The sequence below is a fragment of the Caretta caretta genome, chromosome 21 (assembly GCF_965140235.1).
Source record: "Caretta caretta isolate rCarCar2 chromosome 21, rCarCar1.hap1, whole genome shotgun sequence".
Lineage (NCBI taxonomy): Eukaryota > Metazoa > Chordata > Testudines > Cheloniidae > Caretta > Caretta caretta.
Window position 1 is genome coordinate 8,250,203 of NC_134226.1, and position 25,228 is coordinate 8,275,430.

At 50.6% G+C, this 25,228-nt stretch overlaps 1 protein-coding gene across 9 annotated transcripts in view; it reads left to right on the plus strand.

Moving 5' to 3' along the window:
- Nucleotides 1-19,868, plus strand: part of LOC125624938 (renin) — a 40,896-nt gene extending 21,028 nt beyond the window's left edge. For 8 of the 9 annotated variants that reach the window (XM_075121919.1, XM_075121918.1, XM_075121917.1 and 5 more), the window contains 10 exons: nt 676-813; nt 5,339-5,490; nt 8,572-8,728; nt 10,112-10,235; nt 11,022-11,140; nt 12,360-12,556; nt 14,169-14,291; nt 15,019-15,163; nt 15,904-16,002; nt 16,550-19,866. In XM_075121919.1, coding sequence (XP_074978020.1) covers nt 676-813; nt 5,339-5,490; nt 8,572-8,728; nt 10,112-10,235; nt 11,022-11,140; nt 12,360-12,556; nt 14,169-14,291; nt 15,019-15,163; nt 15,904-16,002; nt 16,550-16,711 — 1,416 coding nt within the window. In that variant the 3' untranslated portion in view covers nt 16,712-19,866. Of the gene's footprint in view, nt 1-675; nt 814-5,338; nt 5,491-8,571; nt 8,729-10,111; nt 10,236-11,021; nt 11,141-12,359; nt 12,557-14,168; nt 14,292-15,018; nt 15,164-15,903; nt 16,003-16,549 lie in introns of all 9 variants that reach the window. The other variant, XM_075121924.1, reaches the window with a different exon arrangement.
- The last annotated feature ends 5,360 nt before the right edge of the window (nt 19,869-25,228 follow it).

Below are 25,228 nucleotides of genomic sequence, written 5' to 3' on the forward strand. Positions count from 1 at the left end.
AACAGCTGGGACAGGATGGGGGAGACGTGACTCGTGTCCTTGAAAGCGCTCAGGGCCCCGGGAGCTACTCAGGCGTTGGAGGAGCGCTGCTGGCAGTCCACATGCACAAGTGATGGGCAGGTGCCAGGGGAGCCTTCCCAAGGGGGGCGCCTGAGTTAAATGCAATCCAGGGCAGAGTGGGGGAAGGGAGGGCTGTCACAGAGCTTCTGAGACTTTCCTACCAATTGGGGGCACCTGATCAGCTGATCTCTTCAATCATGCTGCTTTATTCCACTAGCAGGTTCTCTTTAGCCACTCCATCCCGATCCCACTGGAAGGCAGCTGTCTAGTGGTGAGAGCAAGGGATTGGAAGCCAGGACTCCAGGGTTCGATTCTTGCCGCTTTGTTGCTGTGTGTGACTCTGGGCAAGTCACTTCCTCGCTCTCTGCCTCAGTTTCCCCACCTGTAAAAGGCGATGATAGCGCTCACCTCCCTTGCAGGATGAAGCTTAATTCATTCATGGTGTTGAGTTCCTCAGATGCAGGATGCTGTAGGGGGGCAAAGGGCTATTCCCACGATCCAGCTGTGGAGTATGGTCGCTCTCCCTCCAGCTACAATATACTCTGCATTTTGGCAGAACTTGCCCTCTGAGCCTCTCGCATGGATTCCGAGGCCTGCTCTATGCTTGAAACTTAGGTCAACGTAGCTCCGGCGCTGGGGTGTGAAAACTCCACGCCCACAAGCACTGTGCTGGGTGGGTCTACAGAAGAATGCATCGAGAAGAGTCCCTATGGGCGCGCCACGCATCTCCAAGAGCCACAGTTCCAGCACAGAGTGAGTAAGCCCTCCTTCTGTTGACCTAGCGACTCGTGCTCGGGGAGGGGGAGTTCCTACAGGGATGGGGAAACCTCTTCCGGGGCTGGAGTCTGCGTCTACACTACGGCCTCGTAGAAGCACGGCCACAGTGCCATGACGACGCTGCCATACCTCCAGTAGCGTTGACGTGGCCTCACGCATCACTGAATTGAGACCCATGTCCCTTCCCCTTTGGACGCCAGGTCAGGAGAGTATTAGTCTTCCTCTACAGATGGGTGACGGAGATTAAAGGCCCCAATGCTCCCCACCCCCGCTGCTTTTATGACAAGAGCCAAATCCCCCCAGATATGGCCAGAGGTTAAGGCACAAGTCCAGCCTCATAACATGCTTCCCCCTCAGCCCCGCAGAAGCCCATCCAGAATGGGATCCAGGCCCCAGATGGGGCCAGGTGCTCCTGGCAATGTGGCCCCCCCATGACTCGCTCAGGGCCTAAAGCAGAGCTGGAATATGTCCCCAGGCCCCTTGCTCCCAGTCTTGTGTCCTGACCATGAGACCCTCTTCCCTTCCAGGAGCCATCAATTTAAGTGGAACCCTTCACTGTGAAAGCCTCTCCTCTAGGAAACTCAGCTCTGCTATGTAAACAAAGCCCGCGGGATGCCCTGGAAGGGGATTTATATCTGCCGGCTCCTGGCCCAGCTATTTCTCATGTTCCTGCTGCCCCCGTACACAGCTCAGAAACGCAAGCAGGAGGCTGGTGGTTTGTGACCCTTTCCTCTGAGCAGCCAGCTCAGAGGGCACCAGGTTCCTTGGTGTGACGCATCCCGGAGCCCCTGGTCCCAGAGGGACGGAGTCTCCGAGTCCCTCTATGGGAAATGACGACAGGCAGGACTGGCTCATGGGACAGAGGTAGCTCAGCCATGACCCCACTGAGCCATGCAAAGCAAAGGCGCAAAGATGAGAATGAACAGTTGCCTTCCCCGAGCATGCGGGGACATGGAGCAGAACCAGCATTACAAGGGAAAGTCCCCAGGGGCCAGTTTCACTGGGGGGGCGGATTTAGCTGTGGGGCCAGAAACAAGCTGCCAAGTCAGAACAAACTGCATCCAGGGAGCATCTAAACACGCTGGCTCTGACTGTGTGCTTGAGGGCCGGAGGCACAGATCTGAGGATGAGCGGACTGTGCACCAGTTGTCTGTCTGCCAGATTCTGGGCTGCAGCCCCAGCAGACCCCAGCCGCTCTCATTTACAGCAACACATCCCAGTAGCGCCCCGGATCCCTGTAGGCCCACCCCAACATAACCCCCTGCACTGGGGCTGGTGAGGGGGGCAGGCAGAAGAGGGCTGCTCACAATGAGCCTATGCTGTGTTGGTACCCTAGGGGAATTTGCATTAATGGTGGCAGATTGAGGCGGGGGCCAGGCACAGAATCTGCTCCAACTGCTCTTTTCAGTATTCGTTTCCGCAGCTGACATAGGGCCCAGCATATCATCTCTGCTCTATGCTTAGCCTGAACCAAACTCCCAGCTCTAGGCCCCAGATCTGTGTTCAGAGCTTCCCCTTGTCTCTGTTCACTGGTTGGGTCTGAAGGCCTAATCCAAAACCCTGACCCCGGGGGGGTGTGGATCTGAATCCAGATTTCGAGCCCTGATATTTGGACGAATTTGATTTTTGGGTCCGGATTACAAACCCTGACGTTTGGCGAGTTTTCATCTTGGAATTAGGATCAGCCTGTTACGGAGATAGGAAGTTTGGACCCTGTCCCAGAGATGACAGGTTTCAGAGTAGCAGCTGTGTTAGTCTGTAGCTCACGAAAGCTTATGCTCAAATAAATGTTAGTCTCTAAGGTGCCACAAGTCCTCCTTTTCTCTTTGTCCCAGAGATGTTTCACACCACTAAGCGTGGTCTCCAGTGTTAAGGGTGGATGGGGGATCTGGAGTCCTCTTCTCAGATGTTCTTCAAGTCTTTCCCTTCCTCGGGCGCTGCTGGCAGAGTGCAACAGCTGCATTCCAAACCAACATGCTGTTTGAACTAGGAATGCATTGGTTTGTTTGTTTAGCTAGTTATTTCATGGCATGGGCCGTTATGTAACCAGGTTCCTTGAGAAAACATTTTTATTGCCTTCCAAGTAATTTCCCACTGCGGTCCCTGAGCCATTGAGATCGTTCCCCTGTCTGAATGCTCCGAGGGCCTTATCCTTATCCTTATCCTTATCCAGGGCCTCTTGAAGTCAATACAAAGATTCCTATTGACTTCAGCTTGCACTGGACCATTGGCTCGTTTGCTGATGTGTGAGACTGAGTTTTCTACACACAATGGGGGAAATGCCCCATGAGAATAAATCAGCCTAGCTTCAATTATGCCAGTTTAAACGAGTTGACCAGCACTGTACCTTCTGCAAAGAATGCTAATAATGCCTAAACAGATTCCATCTGGCGAAGCTTGCGCTATGAGTTATGGATGGAGTTATTCATTTTAAAACGTGGCCTGTGTGTTTTGCTGGTAGCGTGATCAGACGTCCCAATATTAGGGGCGTTGTCTTATATATGCAACTATACCCTCCCACCCCCGAAAAAGAAAAGTGTCCCCATTTTTCACACTTGCATTCTGGTGACCCTATTAGCTGGTTGCATGCAACTGTCTCATAGATGTAACTTTAAAAAGAAGCTGGTCTGGGCTTTGTTAATATTGGATAGGTTAACCCCCGGACCCCAGCCCTTTTCACAAGACCATGGAGAACTCAATTCATCCTTGAACCTCACCCGATCATTTACACCAGTGCAAAGTGGCGACGTAACACAACCATTCTGATTTGGTGGCATTCAGCATTAACTTGGCATTGGTGCAAATAACAGTGCAAGGTGGTGATGGATCAAGTTGTGAGGCCCAGATTCTTGGCTGGCATATGTGAAGCCTTGGAACTATCCCGATTTGCATCAGCTGCTCCCAGATCTCCACTGTGTTATTTTTTCATCTTTTGATTACACCTGGGCAAAGTGTTCTGTTCTGGGAGCAGCTGTGCACAGGGGTAAATGACTCCACAATGAACAAGGCAGCGGGGAATCGGGTCCACGTGTCAGCTAGCATGTGACAGTGACCACTGCTTCCAGCAGGGTCCCAGATTTTGATCATTTGAAAGGATGCTTTGCTTGGATGCCTTGCCTGATAGCTAAAGGGAGTGCTCTGCTGCTCATTGGGAGACCAGGGTTTCAGCCTGATTCCCTGGGCTTGGCAGGAATCGCACCAAAGCCACAACATTTCATTTGAACCAGCGCTTCCCACCCTGCGTTATTTACTGGATTGCCACACACAGCCAGAGCTCTTACGTAGTCTGACCTGTGTGCCAGTCCCTCAGTGCCCTTTAACCTGTGGGGAGGGGAGTGAAACAGCTGGGTTTGGGAAAATCCCTGCTCATCAGGGCTGCGTCCAAGGCAGCCTGTGGGAAAATAAATACAGAGTCAATTAAAGAAACCCAACCCCTTTGCTGACCCTTTAAGGCCCATCTTAAGTCTCCTGTGCTCCACTCAAGAACAGGCCTGTGGCTGTGTGTCACTGGGCAATGGCACCTGCCAGAAGGTAGGGGACTCAATTTCTCTCGTCCAAAATAGAGTTGGCCTCCATGTTTACTTGACTGCTTGAAGCCAGGCACCCGAGTTTTTCAGAGCTGCAGAGCGCCCACAGCTCTCATTCGTTTCAGCGTTAAGTCAGGCCACTCACACTGGTGCCTCAGTATGGAGTTAGGAGATGCAACCACAGTATTAGCCTTTCCCTACATGACTTGTGCAGGACAACCGGACAGGTCAGATCCTTGAGTAGTGTAATTGGGCACTTCTGCATTGACGTCAGTGGGGCTGTGCTGATTTACATCAGCTGAAGATCCTGCCTCAGGGCTTCAGTGGAGATAGCATGAGCTAGTGGTCAAAACAGAGGGGACTGGGACCAAGTTCCCTGGGTTCTATTCCCAGCTGTGCAACTTTTGGGAGAATTACTCCGCCTGTCCAGGCCTTGGGGAGGATAAAATTCACCCACTTTTGCAAAGTCTATCAAGTTCCGAGAATGAACGGCATTATTATGGGCTCAGCTGGGGCCAATTCACCCTCATTCTATGGATTTCCATAGAGCTAGCCTGATTTACGCCAGCTGATGGTCTGGCCCATGTGGTGTAAATGCCAAGTGTTATTAAATACTTTGAGATGACTCTGGAAATGCTAATAAATTAAAAGAGCACAGGTTAGCTACATGGAGAAATTTTATTTTTTAAATCCTTTTATTAAATGCTTTTGCCGTAGTATACCTGAAGAGATTTGATCTGCATTATTGGGATGTACACCGCATTCTGTGTGTGTGTGTGTCACCCAAACTGCCCTTTGCCAGGAAGTGAGGTCAAGCTCAGCTCCAAAATCTGTGTACCTATGGAGCGTCCCCATTTGCAGGATTTCTTATCCCCCAGTCTTCCTCCAATCCGCATTGAGCACAAACCTAAACAGATGCAGAAGGTTTGGCTATAAAAACACAATGAGTTTTTCCTCTCCTTTGATGCAAGCAGGAATCTGCTGTCCTAGAGAAAGGTTATAGCAGTGGAGAGAGAGAGGGGTCCATGCAAACGGAGCAAATTAGAAGAATGCAGCACTTTCTGATCTTTGCGATGGCTACCTGGGGTGCAGGACTCTTCTGTTCTTCAATTGATGCTTTCCAAAGGTAACGTTCTGTATGTTACTAAAGACCTAAGGGATGGAGTGTGTGTGTGTGTGTGTGTGTGTGTGTTAATCTCTCTTGCATGTTTCTTTTCACTTTGGCTGTAACTGATGACAGAGGCCCAGATCTTCAGCTGGTGTAAATCAATGCAGCTCTGTTGACTTCCATGGAACGATGCTGATTTACACCAGCTGAGGATCTGGCCCTCACTTTTTAAAAGTTCACTCAACGGGTCTGGGCTTGCTTCGCTCTCGGTCCCTTGGGGAGGTTGCATTGGTCAGCAGTGTCTCTATTTTTAAAAATGAAGAGGAGAAGACGAAGGGTTTTAATTTAAGTCTTAGATTAGCTGTGGAACGGGTGAAGCAGAGGCTGTGCTGTCCTCAGCCAGCTGAGCTGGGTTTATTTCTGCTTTGTGTCGCCAGAGCAGCCCGAGCATTTACAACTATTTTGGCCCGTTTGCCTACTTAGAGACCCCACCAGCGATTGCCAACCTCTGCCATGTCACTCAGAGAAGGACAGGTAGCGCACAGCAAGGGCTTCCTCTGTTTCTAAATGCATTTCTCCAGGCAGATTCAGATCTCATTTACACTGGTATAAATTCAGAGTAATGCCACTGAGACTAACGGAGTGACTCCAGATTTCCCCAGTGCAAATGAGATGAGGATCTGTCCCACACAATTTAAGTTAGGCCTTTGAAGGGGATGTGGGAGAAGTTCCTACCCCTGGGTGATGGCTGCAGGGCCAGGACAGAGCATTCTCCACTCCTGGTATCAGTTAATATAGAGAGTCTCTGGGGCAGAAACTTCACTGGAATGGCAAGTTGGAGGCTTTGTTGCCCCTTAGGAGACGTCTCTTACTGACAAAATAAGAACCTGAGTCAGGTCTCTGAGAACCAAGTAATTTTTTTTGCCTTGTAAACGCTTATTGGGACCTTGCCTCAGGGCCCAACAATGAGGTGAGGGGGGGTATTAGTGAATTGGTCACCCAAGGGTTGGTCCTAGACTGGAACACTGGACCCCATTGCTTCTGAGCTTTGGGAAAGGCGGGACCTGAATTTGGCTGCTTGGGTCCTCCTCTCGTAGAGCAGGTGATATTTTTTGGTTGAATTCTTTTTTTGGCAAAAAATGCAAACTTGGAGTCATGGAAACGCTTCCCACATTTGTGTTGGTTTTTGCCAAATTGTTTATGTTGGGCAGGGGGGAAACTCTGCAAATTCTGAAACAATTGAAAGGTTTTGATTATTTTTTGTTTGAAACCACTTTTCATTTCCAAATTTCTTTCCCTTTTATTTTATAAAATGCTCAAAATCTAAACAAAACATTTTGTTCAACCTGAAACAATATTTCATTCGACTTTTCAACTGGCTAAAATAAAGCTTGAAAATGTTCATTTGTGGGTGGATCTAAAAGGATTTTTGTATTTGATTTTTCAGAATTGCCACTAAAAAAAATCTGTTCTTATCTCAATTCAACACACATTAGAATGTGGGAAGAGGGGCACGGAAATTAAGGGTAACATTTTTCTAAAGCACCAAAGTGACTTAGGAGCTGACATCTCATTTTGAAAAGTGACTTGGGCATTTTTAGGACGCTATGTCTCATTGAAAGTCCGTGAAAATTTTACTCCAGATTGCGGACAGGTAACATTAAGAATGACCGGAGACAGAAAGACAGACAGACAGATGAACATGGAGAAAGAGAGACCCACAGAGAGAGGAAAGGAAAGGCAAAGAGAAGTGGTGTAGATCAGGATGGAAACAAAGAGAGGGAGAATAAACTTTGCTGGAGGAGAACGTGGAAGAATGAGAAATGTTCACAGCAAAAAGAGAAGGCGGAGGGAAGACAGTAAGTGCAGACGCTCAAAGATAATTAGCCAGGTGCTGCATGAGGAGGTTTCCTCTCCAGAATCAGGGCCATTCTAGAGGAATCCGAAATGCTTTTGACTTGGTGGACTGTTGGTTCGGTCTGATCTGACAAACCCTCTGTACAAAAGAGAAGCTTGTGATTAGCACATGGATGGGGTTTCAGGGGTGAGAGAGACAGGGGACCCAGCAACCAAGGAGCATTGGGAGGGAAAAGAAAAGTGACTTTATAAAGCTATTCGTGGCAACTGATACCCTGTATTGTGATCCTGTCCCATCCCATAGGGGTGCAGCCCACCAGCTGCTGGGACTCCGTAAGGAGCGGCCTCCCCTTGGAGTCACTGCTACACCAATGCTCTGATACAGCACTCAGGGGTGCAGCATGAGACTGAAGTCCAACAACCCGAGTGACCGCATGAGGGTATGAAAGGTCCAGTGGCATATTCTGCAACTGCAGAGGGGAGGAACCACCGTGCCCTGGCCAAATTCCACCTCCTTAAACTCCCTCTGCAGTGTCCATAGAATATAATAGTCTCCTGCATCCTTGGCCCCGTGAGCATGGGATCTGGCCTCATGCAGTCGTTTTGCTCTACTCAGCTGTGACTGGCCTTAGGCGTAAGCAGCAACCGGTCATCTGGGGATACGTTTCCATAGCTCTGTGCTGATTGTGCCAGCCACCAAGCTGCTTCATCTTCCACTGGGATAAGAGGGGCAGTTTGGGGCAGCCTGTGAGCTCCAGACTCCAGTCAGGCTGGCAGATCTGCCATTCTGAGCCAGGTGTCTGCTGCCACCTAGAGTAACTGAGTTGCATTCGCCAGGCCAGCTGCCGTGGCTTAGCCTAGAGGAACGCCGGGTCTCTCGCCCAGCGTGGCTTTCTACAGGCCCGATTCTGTTCTCAGACCAGTTCTGCAGTGGAGTTGCTTGGCTGACTTCAGTGGAGTCACTCCTGATTTACACCAGCATCAGAGCAGAATCGGGCCCAGATTAAAGAACAGGAACATGGGGATTTTCAAGTGTTTGTGCGTAACGGGTCAGCTCCTCAACTGCTGTCGGCATAGCCTCCTTTGACTTATATGACCCCAGCTGGGGTCTGGCCCCTTCTTCCCTGAGATGCAGAGGAAATCTGACAAGCTATCCGGCATCTTATCTTGCCGCTCACTCCAGGCACCTTGCAACCGTCACCCTAAGCCCCTGGCATTTTTCCTTCTTCCCCCAATGTATAGGATCCCACTAAAGAAAATGCCCTCAATCCGTCAGAGCTTGCAGGAGATGGGTGTGAAAGTGTCGGATGTCTTCCCTGCCCTGAAGCAGAATAAGTACGCCGGTGTCGCAGGCCCTCGGAACGGGACAGCCCCCACCATCCTCACCAACTACCTGGACGTGAGTTCCCCTATTGCTTCAGGACCCATCCCCAGGTCTCCTTCCGGGCCTACGGGCTTGTCAACACAAGAGTTGTACTGCTTTATCTGTCCTGCTGTCGTTAAAGTGGTACAATCCCCATAGCGTGGACGTAGCACTCTCTACTGACAAAGCTATTGCCACGCAGGAAGCCGATAACTGCTGGCCAAGCTATAGTATGTCTTTTAGAGTGACATCTGGACTTGATTAAAAGACTTCAAGTGACGGAGAATCTGCCATGTTCCAAAGGTTCGTTACCATTTACACGGAAGCACTGAGGGAAACAGACAGGACCGTGAAATACAGAGACCTCTTCGGGGCAGGAACAAACTTGTGTCACCCTGACACCACTTAAATAAGACTGTGCTGTCGGGAGGCAGCATGGTCTAGTGTTTAGAGCCGGAGTCGGGGCTCATTGTTTCTGCTTCTGACTCGCTGGGTGATGTTGGGCAGGTCTCTTCACCTCTACAGGTACCTCTGAGCCCGGGTCCACAGACTGGGGCTCGCAGGGCTCCCGCTACAGTGCTAAAACCAGTAGTGTAGGCAGCATTCTTAAATTGGGTGTCGGGCCCACCCCCTTCCCTAGGCTTCAGGACTGAGCTGCAAAGTTGACACAGCTCCTTTTAGCAGGGTAGCGCAACCCCTGCGAGCCCGAGTCTGTCGGCCTGGGCTCAGAGGCTTGCTGCCATGGGCTGTGTAAACGTACCCAGTGCATCTCCATTTACACGCATGTAATACCGCCCTGTCTTAGGTGCTTAGACCGTCCCCGTTGCCAATGTATCTGAGTGCTTCACAACACTGAATGAGTTTATCCTCACCCCCCTGTCCCCCCGAGTGGTAGTGGAGTAGTATTTTACGGGGGTGGAGGGGGAGCTGTTCAGAGACACGGGGGCCTAGCCCTGTTTCAGTCTTGGTGATGCCCGGCCTAAGCAATTTAGATGGCTAAAGTCCCATTTTCAAAAGGGACTCAGGCTGTTTGCAAGTCAATGGGACATGGGCTCTGAAGTGCCTACATCGGTTTTGGAAATTGCTCAGGCCTGGCAATGCTCAGCCTAAATCCCTTTAATAATCTGGGCCTAAGTGCCTTGCCCAAGGTCCCCCAGCATGTCTGTGGTGGAGAAGGAGCTGGTCTCCCATTGCCCAAATGTGGATGATGATACCTCACGACCAGGCTTGCAGGGAGTGACTTAAGTATTAAAGCTTGCTAATGGCTTTGAGGCCCTCTGATGGGGCTCTTGTTACGCTTAGGGTGCATCGATGGGAATGCAGGTCATTTTTCCTAAGGATAATGCTCTCTACAGCACAAATCAGGATTGCCAGGGCTCACATTCAGTTCTAATGCTCCTCCTGTCGTGTATTCTCCAGACCCAGTACTTTGGCGAGATCAGCATTGGCACACCAGCGCAGACCTTCAAAGTGGTCTTTGACACGGGCTCGGCCAACCTTTGGGTGCCTTCCTACAGATGCTCTCCACTCTACAGCGCCTGCGGTGAGCCCTGGAGCGTCTCATGCCCACTGTCAGGGGCCAGATTCTGGGCTTGTGCAAATCAGGACTGACTCCATTTGAGTCAATGGATTGAGAGCAGAATTAGACCCCACTTCTTGTGGCTCCTGCAATCAGCCTGTATCATTTTCAGTAGGAAGATTGCATAGGACCTGGAGTAGGGAGTATGGAAGAAGCCTATGGTGTAACAAAAGTGCACACTCACACCTCAACATGCATGTGAAATGATAGGGAAATACTACTTCCAGGTGGGACTGTATGTGTCACGATGCAGAGAAGGGTTCTGGACTTGGCTGCTTGGTGGGAGCATATACGTGGTCATAGCAGGAGAGAGCATGGTTGATGGGAGGAAAGGACTTGAATGACATCTCAGAACAGATCTCAGGGAGTTGGGAATGTGGGAAAGCTGCCGGAAACCACAAGCACCTGTGGAGGCAGTCTGAGCTTGTGATGAAGGGAAACGGAGATCTGGGCATCTATTCCCCACTCTGACACTGACCCCCTGTGTGACCTTGGGGAAGTCCCTTCATCCCTCTGAGCCTGATCCAAAGCCCAATGAAGTCAGTTGAAAGACTCCCATTGACTTGGATGGGCTTTGGCTCAGGTTCTTGCTGTAAAAAGGGGATAATTCTCCCCTGCATTGCAGGGGGTGGAGGAATTAATTAACCTTCGTGAGGCACTCACATACTATAGCGATGGAAGCAGATAGCACCAGCCTGTCATGCTGATTGGCTTTAACTCCCGCCACCCTCCTTTCTAATGTATCCCCAGTGTCTCACAACCGCTACGACTCTTCCAAATCACGCACGTACCTGGAGAACGGAACGGGCTTTGCTATCCAGTATGGATCAGGAAGCGTGAAAGGCTTCCTCAGCCAGGACGTCGTCATGGTAAGTGCTGGCAAAGCCATGCTAAGGATAAACTCCAAAGCCCATTGAAGTCAATGGAAAGACACCCACTGACTCCACTAAGCTTTGTATCAGGCCATAACCCCCCTCCCCTCCCCCCTGGTATAGGTCAAATCTTCCACTCAGTAGAGCACCATTGACTTCAATGTAGACATACCCATTGCACCAGCTGGGGATCTGGCCCATTGACTCAGTGGATTTCTGTCACACCTTTCATCTGCAAAGATCCCAAAGCACTTTACAGACTGACAGGATTGCTTCCCCCATCAGTCAAGCCAGCTGTGTGTCCTGGAACATGGACACGCCAGACAACCATGTTCCAAAGCTGGGTAGAGCAAAGTAGACTACAGCACTTTGAGTGCACGGCAGCAGCGTCCACACGGACAGTTAGTGTGCGGCAGGCTACAGAGGGGTCGATTTACACCCCATCTTGCCTCAAGCTAAGTGTTCATGTGGACAAACCCTTCCTTTTCCCTGTAAATGAAAGCAGAGATTCTCCCATAATCACTGGATTCCTGGAGTTTCGTGCTTTAAGAACCATGCCAAGTATGGGAAGGGTCCTGAAAAAATCGAGAGCTGGCAACACTGGAATGTCCAAAGCGAAGAGTGTAGTGGGTTTTGTTTAAACTCATGTCACCACAGGCATTGTTAGTTACACAGGGCTAGGAGCCTGTCCAGCTTTCCCCCAAAATACAGAAGAAGCCAGGGTTTTTGTGGCTCCACCTGCAGTGATCTGGAGCCTGCTTGAGCACCACCAACTCCCATCAGAGGTCAGTGGGAGTTGTGGGGCTCAGCATGAAAATCAGGCTTTTGAGAGGGATGATCTCCATTCGCTTGCAGTCCCTTGAGCAGCAGGAGTGTTTGGGGTGGATGGGGGGCAGGGCAGCTTCTGCAGTGGTTCATAGTGGCTGTGGACAGGTGTGCACAGGTTAGAGCAGCTCTAACCCGCACTGCAGACTGCAGCAGCCCCTGAAAACCCCAGGATCAGGGAGCTTCGCTGCTTATCCCTTGGTCCCTGAGCTGGGCTCTGCACCGGTGCATGGATGAATCAGGATCCTATGTGCTACCAGCCCTCTTGAGTGTTTAAATGAGCAACATGCAGAATACCCGAGTGCACGATACTTGTGCACCAAAGAAAAGAGCACCAGACCCCCTTGTACGCTCCACTGATCTGCACTGTCTCATACTCTCCTCTCCCCAGGTGGCTGATATCCCCATCATCCAAGTTTTTGCTGAAGCCACGGCGCTGCCTGCCTTCCCCTTCATCTTTGCCAGGTTTGATGGGGTGCTGGGCATGGGGTACCCCAGCCAGGCAATCGATGGCATCACCCCAGTGTTTGACCGGATCCTCTCCCAGCAGATCCTGAAGGAGGATGTGTTCTCCGTCTACTACAGTAGGTGGGTGTCGCTAGGAGCAAGCAGCCCATACCACAGAGGAACTGGGAGTGCTGCATGAGTCTATTAGTCTTGTATAGTGTGGTGGGGATCCCCGGGGTTCACTGCTGCAAGAGCAATGAGTATAAAAGTTGTCTGGGTTCAGAATTATGGCCTTGTTTAGCATGGCCTTCACTGTCCAAGAAACAGAAGAGGCGGAAGGTTGGCAGGGTTGGGGTGCAGCCTTGGAACTGAAGAAGAGGGGAGTTATGGGCCAGGATGGAAGGGCACAGGGCAGAGCTCAGGTGCCCAGGACTGGAATAGTAGGAAGAGGGGCTGTGGACCAAGATTGAGAGGCCGGGCACAGTTGTGTTGGGGACCCATTACTGGAATAACCAGGGTGTTGCAGGTCAGAGTGAAAGGCAGACCTGGTCAAAAATTGTCATTCAAAACATGTTTTGGTGGAAAATGACTTTTTTGTGAAAAAAATAATTTTTCTGTAAGAAATACCCATTTGGGACCCACCAAAAATGTTCAGGTTCTTGTGAAAAACTGGAAAACCCCCAAACCGAAATTGTTTGGGTTTTCCGCAGGTGAAAATGGGCGGAGGAGAAGTCGGTTTTTCAATGAAACTCCGAAAACTTTTAAGGAAAAATATTGATGGAAATAAAAATGTCTCCATTTCCAGCAACAATGCGTGTGGCATCGACCCCGCTTCCCCGCCAGCTTTAGGGAAAGGCTTTTGGAAGCGTGCCTTGGGGGAAGCCATCTGCACAGTGCCCAGCCCACACTGGTGCTGTCACTTCCTGGCTTTTATGAGCAGTAAAACTAAATTCAAGAGACAAAAAATAATGAGAAACAAATCCAGAAATCAGAATGTGAAGCGAAACCTGTGGATCTCGTGCTCCCTAATAAAGGTGCGACTGTCAGTGATGGACAGAGCCTAATGACTCCTTTCCCAAAGTCCTTGGTCTGCAGTCCTAGGCCAGATCCTCAGCTGGTGTAAATGAGTGTAGCTCAAGGCCAGCTTGCACCAGCTACGGATCTGGCCAGCTGGTATGCAGAGCTCCTGAAGGCAAAATCTCCCTAGGATCCTTGTTTTATTAGATTTTTCTTTCTTTGCAGAGCTTCGAAGTAAGAAGATGATCAAACACAAACCCTCTCAAGGCATCACCACACTAACAATCACCCTTGCACCCCGGTTCTGGGCGGTAAACTCTGCTAGCTCTGCCAGAAACATACCAAAAAATGACTCCCTTTAGCAGCCCAGTACTGGTTAGTATGAGCTCCCTCTGCACTTATTGGGCCACTGACACAAGGTCAATTACACTTGCTGGAACACTCTTCAGCCTCTAAAGCACAGCCTTGCACAAGCAGCCTGGTGGCAGCTTTGCTAGGTGTGAACTTGAGATTCCCAAGAAGCCTCTAAACAGAGCTTTCTGCATGCTGGAGCCACCTCCCAGATGCTAGTCACCATGCCCGCTAACTCCCCTCACTCGATTCATCTAGCACATGGGAAATCTGTAAGGCATCATGTCTTGGTCCTTATGGGGTTTCCCCATCCCCTGCCTTTCTGGAGTGGAGACCTAGAGAAGGGACAAGATAGGAAGTTACTCTGTTGTGTTTTATGTCCTAGGAACTCTCTTCTGAAACCTGGAGGGGAAATTATCCTTGGAGGAAGTGATCCAGCCTACTACACCGGGGATTTCCACTACCTGAATGTCAACAAGAACGGCTACTGGCAGATCAGCATGAAAGGGTCAGTAGCAGGGAACACACCTAGGCCTTACATAGCTCCCTCCCTCCTAGGTGGGGAGGGATTTGGGGAGGCACGATAGAGTTATCAAGGCTGGAATCAGGCTGGATCACTGGGGTTAACCCCTCTAATGCCTGCAAAAAGTGCTGGGGGACAAGTAACACTGGATCCCAAAGGTTAACAAGAATAGTGCTGAGTCCGTGTGTAGCCCTCCTTGTGTTCAACATGAGAGGATTACCCCACGGTCCAGTCCTGAGAGGTCGGTAAGCCCAGTTCAGAGGCAGGGAGACTGAGACACTGGGTGTGACTTGTCCAAGGAGACAACGCAGGGCGAGAACCCATTCAGCACGCACGTGCACACAAGCCGCCCCGTGCCCTGGGGTTCCTGACCCTGAACTGTGTGTGTTACAGGGTTGGGGCTGGGAGGAATGTGTAGGAGCTAGCAGACTGATGGGGTCAGGGCCCAAGAAGAGCGCTTGGGTCTGTTGGAAGGGTCAGAGCAGATGTACGTCAGCACCTAGCAGAAGGATGTGAAGGGAGGTGGAAGGAAATGGACTGGGAGGGAAAGAGTTGGTGCTGATTGGAGGGGCAAGCAGAGAGAGCGAGGTACCTAGATGAATGTAATTTCTAAGGCTCCTGTTGACCTTGGTATTAAAGGGCAGAGGTGACCGGAGTGCTGTCGGGAGGGAGAGGTTAGGGGAAAGTCAGAGCTCTTTCCTTCACTCCCTAGGGTGTCTGTCGGTGCTGAAACGTTGTTCTGCAAAGAAGGTTGTTCGGTGGCCATCGACACGGGGGCTTCTTACATCACCGGCCCAGCAGGCTCCATAGCTGTGCTGATGAAAGCCATCCAGGCAACGGAGCTGGCGGAAGGAGGGGTGAGCAAACCCACCCTTCGCTCCTGTCCATCTGCTTGCTGGTTGGCATGTGACCAAGCAGCCAGCTTCATTAGGTCCCGACCTGGGAACTAGGGCAGGTGCTAGGGATGATGGGGATGAGGTTACAATTCATTCCCAGGGGAGAGTACTCAGCTTGCCTCTCCTTGGCTGTGACAGGGCCCCTGTTCTTCCAGACCATGGGGTAGCACTGGCCATTCCCACTGGCAGAGACAGGTCATCTCATCCTCTCCCAGCGGTACAGGAGCAGATGGAGTGTGTTGATGACTTCTCCTTTATGAAGCCAGGGGTCAAAGACTCCATGTGCGTTAAGGCTGGCCAGGGGTGGATAAGGAGAGAGATTCCTTTTGGGAGCATAGTCACAACCCCAGGCAGAGGGAGGCAGAACAGGATCCCTGGCCCCCAAGTTTTTACTGTCTTGTTAACGCGCTCTTGATCTCCTTCCAGCTTGTTCTGTGTGGTTGCACCTCTTTGGGAGACCGAGTGAGGTAGTCCAAGAAGCCCAAATGAGCAGTGAGGTGGGAGGGGGGTGATATGGGATGCCCCCACACTGTTCAGTCTCTGTTGCTAGCATGGGTCTGCTTTATCAAATGAGTTGCAACAGCCTCTAGCTGAGGCTACTTGTGCCTACAGTAGATTCTTTGCTGGACCATCCTTCTCTGAACCCCAGGAGACCACCTCTATAGGACCTAATCGCCTTCTCCTTCCTTCCTCTGCTCCAGTATATTGTTGATTGTGACAAAGTCCACCTGCTGCCCGATATCTCCTTCCACCTTGGCGGGAAGGTCTACGCACTCAGTGGCTCAGCCTACGTCCTCCAGGTGAGACGCCTGTCCTGTTATTCCTGGTGGTGGGGGTGGAGAAGGCAACTGCTGCTCCTGACAAGGGATTTCTAGGTGATACCCACTAAAGAACATGTGTGATCGTGTTAAGGGCAGAGAAGGGTTTAGTAAGAGATCACTGCGGGCAGTTCCCCAGTTGTGTTCTTTATCTGGTTCAGAGCTGTTATTTTGAATTTCATCAGCCGTGGACTCCAGACTTATGCCCTGTATATTGTTCCCATAACACACCTAGGAATAAAGATAAGCCTAAACCGGAACTAGTTTTTTCAAAGCTCACGAAGTTTGTGGAGGTGTCTGGATAAACTAGGACCTGAGGTGGGGAGCAGAAATCTGGAGCAGGCCTGGCTGGAAAGCATAAACTGAAGTGTGGACCAGATTCCTGGGAGAGTTGTGGAGCTAAGTAGCAACCGGGAGGAGGCAGTCACCTGGGGCATTTCAGGATCTAGGGAAACAAATTCCAATCCAGGGCAGGATTCTCTCCCCCGGCGTCTCTCTCCTCATGAGCTGGGTCTCTTTCCTTTCATAGCAATCCCAATATGGAGAGGACATCTGCACTGTGGCATTCGCAGGTCTGGACATCCCTCCTCCAACCGGCCCCCTCTGGATTCTGGGAGCCAGCTTCATCGGGCAATACTACACTGAATTCGACCGGCGGAGCAACCGGATCGGCTTCGCCACCTCCCTCTGACAGCAGGAGTGGGGGAGAGGGGTGGGGGGGAGAGGAGAGAGGGTATCGGTTTGGAGAAGAAACACAAGACTGCCAAGGAGAAGCATTTTAAACTGTGAAAGAAAATAGCTTAGCGGAGTAGTTCCTTAAAGGCACAGAAAACACATCCTGTCTATATTTAAGTAAAACCCCCTTATTAGTCCACTTTGAAAATCAATGCTACACTTCAGTGATAAGCCTCAGAATTAACCCTCTTTGCTCCAGGACTCCTCCACTCCACTGTCCCCATCACGCAGGCACTGATCTCCTCTTCCCCAGGGACTGGGTCTCATCACTTCAACTTTTATTTTTCCAATCTGTTTTGAGCCTCTTTTTGCCACAGCTGGACTTACTGCTACTTTCCTACCCTATGAGTCAGCTGAGAGAGATGCTTTCCCATAGGCCCGAATTTTCTATGGGTGTAATACGGTATATTTGGGTGAATTTGACCTCTACCTAGGTGCCTAAATGAGAGCTGAGAACTTTAGAAGATCTGGCCCTAATTGGGCGTACTAAGTGCTTGGAAATTGGGCCCTGAGCTCTTCTGAAAAATTAGGACCTTATTGGCACAGTGATAAGAATGTTTTGGAAAGGTGACCTACCAAAAAAAGTCTATTTTTAATATAAAACCGAGGTGGTGTTTTTAAGGGGGATATTTCCTCCCGTCCCCCGCCCCAGGTTGTTTATTTACATTAGCATTTCAGATTTTCTCTCCCCTGACAGACCATATGGATGACTGGCGAACAGGTAGGAATATGACATCAGACTCCAGGAAAGTGAAACCTGATGGATCCATAGTTTTGTTTCTTTGTTGTTGTTTTTTAAGGCCAGAAGAGACCTTTGTGATCTGACCTCCTGCATAACACAGGCCAGAGAATTTCCCAGAAATTCCTCCCTCGAGCCCATATCTGAGAATTTGAGCAGAGAATATGTTTTTAGAAGGAGACATCCAAAATTAATTGGGAGGCTATGTGATTTTTTTTCATTCCAGATGCCTCAGAATGCATTTTTGTTGCTCTTGCTCCTTTTTGTTCATGCCTAGTGCAGATGTTTGAGAGAGAAGCTCTTTTTGTTCATGAGGAGGACGGGGCAGCAAACCCTTAAGGCAGAAAGATGCTCAGATGGTCGTGAAGGGACCACATCTTGATAGAGACACCTCTCTCTTCCACAGTCTCCCCTTCCATTTGCCGTCACGTAGCAGCCCTGTGGCGATTGCTGAGATGGAAGAGCGATAACCGGAAAGGCTTAAATAGATTTTTAGCTGGCTGCTGATGCAATTTAGCAGGAGAAATGTGGCGGAGGAGCTGGGCACCATAAATCAGCCAGCTCTCCATAAACCACCAGCAAGTCTCCACAGCGGTTCGTCTATCCCAGTTTGAGAACCTTTGAAGTAAGGGCTGGGAAAGCACCCATCCCAGAACCCCTCTGACAAAACCCGATAGAACCAGACTCTGCATTCCTGAAATGTTCCCTTGAAAATATCAAGCGAACGAAAAAAAGCCTTTAAAAGAAAAATCTTTCAAGCTTCCTTTTTCCAACCTAAAAAAAGGGCAAAAGCTCATTTTATTCCCCCTTAGTGGGTCACCTTTAGTGTGCTGATGCTTAACGGCACTGCCAGGATTAAAGAGAAGAGCTCTGTGAAATACTCCCTTGAAGCTGCACCTCTCAGATTGGTGCCTGGCTCTCTGGAAGTGCTTGCAGGGATCCAAAAAGTTGGAACCTTAAAACCCAGCAGGCCCTGGAAATCAGGTGGAAGGTTGGAGGCCTCTATTCCCCCCGTGCTGGCACTGGACAGTCGGTTCCAGGAAGGTGCCCTGAATCCTTACAACCTTTTCAGACTTTAAAGTGGGCTTCCGTTCTGAAAAGTGACCGTGTAAAAAGTGGTTCCTTCCTACTCAACCAATCAGCTCCCTGGGTTTGACTGACCCTCCCCCCTGCAACACACTGCTATTCTGATCTGGTGTAAATGACTGCCCAAGGTGCGGGGCAATGGTGAATTCCTTTTCCCCCCCACCCCCACTGCCCCGTTGCACATGCAGTTGCATCTTGTCTTGCAGATCCTATTAGACCTGCAAAGCTAGTGCTGCTACAGGAGAGTGAGCCGAACTGTCCTCTGGCTTACGCATCGCTGACAGCAACGTTGATCTGCCCTCCGTTACACCACCACCTGTGCAACTCCATTGCTGAGGAGGAGGAGGATACAGAGGGATAGTTCAGGGCAGAATTTTATTTGGCACTAGCCAGGGTTTCATAATTCATGAGCCAAATGGAACCAGCTTGTTTTTCAGATCCCAGGGTGAGCGCAGGTAGCTTTCAGTTAAGGGAGCAAGGGGCAAGGTCAACTCCTCTACCTCCAGTGGAGTTGGACGGAGTATAAATGGGGGTACAACAAACCTTTTTTAAAAATCTTTTAAACTGAGTGTATTTGATCTGGAAATCCAAATCTGCACAACAGACCTGGATCTCCAGAGTGTCATTTGTAGAAATTTTTCTCAGAGCAGGGGCACACTTTAAGGTAACAGTCTTAAGTTAAAAGTATTAACAGTCAACTTACTAGTGGACAGAACACTGGGGATGCTACCAGGTTGCCGATGGCTGCCTGCCAGGAACAGCTGAGTGTTTTGTCAAACTTTTCCACGCTGTTTGTTTGTTTTTGAGTGGTAGAAAAACAATTCATGTGTAGTTTAATGATATATTTATAGCTTGTGTTAATTCTGCCTACTCCATGACCTTTTGTATTAAACAAAGGCTCAAAGCAACAAGGACTCTGAACTGATGTTGTTTGTTATTGCAGATGCAAGAGAAAGCAAACGGATTTAAGAGCATAACAAGTGTTTCTTTATCCGGGTTTACCATAACAGACACAACGTGTATGTCGATACTGCAGCTGGGAGATGGCACAGGCTAGCTGCTGGAGTCAAAGCCTGCCCAATTCTCTCTGTCTGAGTTCAGGTGGCTAGCTCATAATGCCACCTGTGAGCCACTAGCCACTCTGCGATTTTTGGCGTGTTAGCTTGAGTGAAGCTACCATAAGTCTGTCCACCTGGGCTGAGAGGTTTACTCCTAGCTGCAGTGTAGACAGACCCTTAGTGTATGTACAATATAAGAAAAGGCAACCGCAAAATACTCCATCAGTGAATCTAAACACGCTATGGATACTTAGTATATGCGGCCAAAATCCAAATCATTAAAAAGTTAGTCCTGTTGAAATGAAAACGATGTATTCCTTCTTGCGTGCTCGTGCCTACATAACTGCATTTTGTGTGTGCGTTTCCGGAGTTTGACTGAAAATACGTGGCCGTGAAGAGCGCGGGGCTTCGGAGAGTGGGGAGCGAGATTTGCTTTGCTTTGGACTGTATTCATATTTTCAACCTCTCACAACCCCTCAGGCTGGTTTTTGTTACACCCCCGGGGATCGCAATGCAGCAACTGAGAAACACGGGGCTAGAGCAAAAGAAAGGTCTTCTGCCTGAGGGCCGGGCTGCTCAGAGGGAGCCCCGAGTTCAATTCCCAGCTCTGCCAGACACACAGTGTGACCTCACGTACGTCAGCCAGGGCCCGATTTTCAAAGGGGCGCAGTGTCAGATGTACAGCACCCAACGCCCTGGGCTCTTTTGAAAATCTGACTGTTAATCTCTCTGTGCCCTGGTTCATGGAGATAAGACTTCTCTCCCACCCTTTACAAGCTAAATAGATGAGAGAGAAACTCTTTGGGTCAGGGAACGGATGTGCCTGGGAGGGGAAAGGGGGCACTAACCTGCTCAAGCTCCTCCCATGAGCCTAAGCTAAAGAATTTGACGGGAATGAAACAAGTAGGAGTCTATAGGCATTAAACAGGGGTCTGTGGCAGTCACTCAGGGACCCCGTGGAGTTGAATAGAGTGTTATACCAGTTGCTATGCTGGCGGAGGGTAGGCGGTGTTTCTTGGTGCGCCCGCAGACCAACCCCAAGAGATGGGGCTGCTCAGAGAGGGTTTCAAGCAGTGCCTCTGGGGGGAAGTTCTGGGGTGTGTCTGCTTCTGGAAGAATGGGCAATAGTGTAATAGCAGCTGCCTCTGTGCCCTTTTCCACTAATAAATAGATGCTCTCCTGGCCTCATGCTGACATCGTGATTCCCGGGGGGCGGCCTGCCGGGGATAACCCACCAGAGGTCACGGAGCGGCAGCAGGAGACCGAGCTCTAGTCTAGTCGCAGCTCGGCCGTCCCCGTCCCCGGGGCATGTGATTCCAGGCAGGGCACATCACTTCTCTAGCCAAGAGGAACAACATCCAAGTATCTGGAGAAGAATTAAACGGAGTCGCAGGCTTGAAGTAGGCTATACAATCCCTTCACAGAGTATGAGAGGCTGCCCTACATACACACCCTGCTAACCCAGTGTAAAGGTATGCACCCAGGGACTGGCATGGGTTAACGAGCTCTATTTAAAAGGTGGTTTGAATTAAAGGCTTAAGGAAAACCTTTCCTATTCTATCCCTGAGAGAGGGGTTCCTTGGGAGGGAGGATTCTACCATATATGGTCTGGTCCAAACAGCAAGGGAACCCCTGCAAATAGGGGGTGGGGCCTCAGCAGGCCCATGCCATGGGGGGGGGGCCTCCTTCACAGGGGACCCCTTCTACTGGAGGGCATGGCTTCCCCCCACTCAGCCTGTGGAGGGCTGAGCTGGAGCTCAGGCCCCCTAAAAGGCTTCCCCCTGGATTGGGAGCCATGGCCGTTTCCTGAAGTACAAAATTGGGGGTGATCAGCCTTGCCCCCTCCCCCCCAGAAGACTCCAAGGGCAAGTCTTGAGCGTGGGGGAGTACTCAAGGAATGGGTGAGAGATTGGAGAGCAGAGAGTAAGGAAGTCAGAGTGAGGAGTTGGAGCAGTGGGGGGGGATGTGTGGTAGTCGGGGGGGTCAGAAGATGGGGAGACAGGAGAGTGGGGAGCAATATGAGGAGAGAGTGTGGGGGAGGTAGCAGCATAGTGTGTGGGGGGGGGGGGTCACATTTCCTCCCCACGACTACTGTGCTCAGCAGCGGAAGTGAGCTCTGACGTTCCCCTTCCCTGCACTGCTCCCCTCCTTCCCCACATTACCTCCAGCACTGGAGAAGGGGTTCTAGACTCCCCCAAAGCCCAAGCCATCTGTGTGGGGGCAGCAGCATAGAGTACATCTGTGCTTCCTCCCAGCTTGACCCTGGAGCACTCCAAAGAGGCCCCTACTTACCTCCCTTTCATAGCATGGATATGGGGACAGTGTTAAACAATACCCTCTGTAGGTTTGAAGGTCTGGCTCTTCCCAGGGAGCTGAGCCCGGCCTGTGCCTGTAGCTCTCTGGAGGCCACTATGTTAACTCGGGAGGTCCCAGGTTCAGTCCCGAGTGAGGACAAAGACGACGACTGCTACATAAGCGTGTGTGCATGTATGTATATAAACAAAACTAGTGATTGCCCAATGTTAAAATCTTAAATTAATGCTGCCTGTTTTCTCCTATTTCAGATTGCTGTTATGTTTACAGACAGTATCCGTTTAAATAATTGGGTCAAGACATTTAGCCGTACATGCTTTTGTCAGCTTGTTAGTGTTCGTTTTTGTCGCAAAGCAGCATGCTTTCATTCACAGCTATAGAGTTATCAACACTCAGGTAGGTTAGATTAGTCACTACTTCGATCGTAAACGCTCTGAGGCAATCTGTCTCTTTGTTTCTGTGTTTGTACGGCGCCTAATGCAATAGGGGCCTGGTCCATGACTTGGGCTTCTACATGGTACGGCCATACAAATAACAACACCACGACGTCTATGCGGGAGGTGAAATTCTGCAAACTGATCTGTGCCTCAATTCTCCATTTGTTAAAAGAGGATGCTGCTTCCGTGCCCCAGAGGGGTAAATTCATGCGAGACACTTGAATACTCTGGTGATGAAGAACATAGATAGTAGGTGTGAAAGGCTGGACTAAAATACCTGGCTTTGCTTTTCAGGAGCCAATGCTTGTAGGAGGGCTGTAGAATGTTTGTAAAGAGCTTTGCAGGCAGTTGTGCGGTGTCTAAAAGGGCAACACATTTTCCTAAAAAATAACCACAAATCAGATGTCAAGAATTATAACATTCATAAACCAGTCGGAGAACACTTCAATCTCTCTGGTCAGGCAATCACAGACATGAAGGTCGCTATCTTAAAACAAAAAAACTTCAAATCCAGACTCCAGCGAGAAACTGCTGAATTGGAATTCATTTGCAAATTGGATACTATTAATTTAGGCTTAAATAGAGACTGGGAGTGGCTAAGTCATTATGCAAGGTAGCCTGTTTCTTCTTGTTTTTTCCTACCCCCCCCCCCCAGATGTTCTGGTTTAACTTGGATTTAAACTTGGAGAGTGGTCAGTTTAGATGAGCTATTACCAGCAGGAGAGTGAGTTTGTGTGTGTATGGGGGTGGGGGGGATGTGAGAAAACCTAGATCTATGCAGGAAATAGCCCTACTTGATTATGTAAAGAGTTGTCACTTTGGATGGGCTAGCACCAGCAGGAGAGTGAATTTGTGTGGGGGGTGGAGGGTGAGAAAACCTGGATTTGTGCTGGAAATGGCCCACCTGTTGATCACTTTAGATAAGCTATTACCAGCAGGACAGTGGGGTGGGAGGAGGTATTGTTTCATATTCTCTGTGTGTATATAAAGTCTGCTGCAGTTTCCACGGTAAACATCTGATGAAGTGAGCTGTAGCTCACGAAAGCTCATGCTCAAATAAATTGGTTAGTCTCTAAGGTGCCACAAGTACTCCTTTTCTTTTTGCGAATACAGACTAACGCGGCTGTTCCTCTGAAACCTGGTATATTTCAGCCTCAGCTAAGAAGCTTCATACCTATGCCCCATGGCTGTTTCTGGCTATAGCTTGCAGCTGTAATCTATTAACATTACTTAAAGGGGATATAGGTCAGTAGATTCAAAGGTGTCTCCTAAAACAGCCTTCCCATTTCAACAAAGTCCTTCTGAACCGTCCTGTGGTAACGAAACAGCCCCCTCAGAGCCTTAGGCCTCAGTAATTGACAGGCCCACTTCCTGGCGACCACTCTGCAACAGGCAGAGAGCACTGGCCGGGAGCCCCTGGGGACTGGCAACTGATGAGCATTCACACTTCTGATTGCACTGGACAAGGCAATTAGGCCACACTCAGCCTAGCACAATGGCAGGAGCAATTATGACCATCCTATTAAAGTGACAGCTCCCCTTCTATTTATAGGCTGGCGGAGGGGGACTCAGCTTCCTGAGGGTAAAGTGACTTTCCTGACGGACTGTGTCCCATTTAGCAAAAAGAAAAGGAGTACTTGTGGCACCTTAGAGATTAACCAATTTATTTGAGCATAAGCTTTTGTGAGCTACAGCTCGCTTCATCGGATGCATACTAAGTATGCATCATAAGTATGCATCCGATGAAGTGAGCTGTAGCTCAGGAAAGCTCATGCTCAAATAAATTGGTTAGTCTCTAAGGTGCCACAAGTACTCCTTTTCTTTTTGCGAATACAGACTAACCCGGCTGTTACTCTGAAACCTGTCCCATTTAGCCGGCTCTAACTGTTGTCTGAGTGCTTTGGAGAGGGCTCTCTTACCCCATGTCCACACTTTCCTTGGATAATCGGGCCAATCCGGACCACGCCAACAGGTAGCACAGAGCAGGGGCAAAGGAGACGAATTCCTAAATTAGGGTGACCAGATGTCCCCATGTTACAGGGACAGTCCAGATATTCAGGGCTTTTGCTTATATAGGCACCTGTTCCCCCTACCCCCTGAGTTTTCATACTTGCTCTCTGGTCGCCCTGCCCTAAATAGCAGTGAGATGCCACCTTCCCTGCCTTGAATCTTCAACTGTCCTAAAAGTTCCTGTTCCTAAGACTGGCCCTCACTGGGCCAGGGAGCCTTCCCCAGGGGGCAGGGCCCAGAGTAAGCCTGGAGGGGCCGCAGGTTTGTGCGGTGACCTTTTCAAAGCAGGCCCAGGGCTCCCGCCCACTGAACAACAAGCCCCTGGGGGGGGGGGGGGGGTGATGCCGACATACCTGCGAGGGGCTGCGCTTTGGCGTCCAACCCCGGGGGCTGCGCCCGCGAGCCCAGACCCCCCTGGGCCGCCCCCACAGTCCTGCCCACGGCCTGCAGCTCCAGCGCTGCCCCGGGGGGGGGGGGGGGCTCCCCCTGCCAGGCTCAGCCTGCGCCCGGCCCCGGCGCACCTGCCCGGAGCGGAGCGGCCCCTCCGCAGTGCGCAGGGCCGGCGGGACGCGGGCGGAGCGGCTCGTCCCGGCCGAGCCGCGCAGGGGGCCCGCCCCGGGGCGGGATGGCGGCGCCGGGGGACCCCGGTGACATCACAATGGTGGCCGGCCCGAGCGCCGGGCTGGGCACGGAGGGGCGGCGGCGGCGGCGGCGGGGCTGACTCATGGGTTCCCGGCGGCGGCGGCGGCGGCTCCTCCCCGCCCAGCCCCTCTCCAGCCCCTGCCCATGGGCCGCTGCCCCAGCGCTCCGCGGCTAGCGGGGGTGGAGTC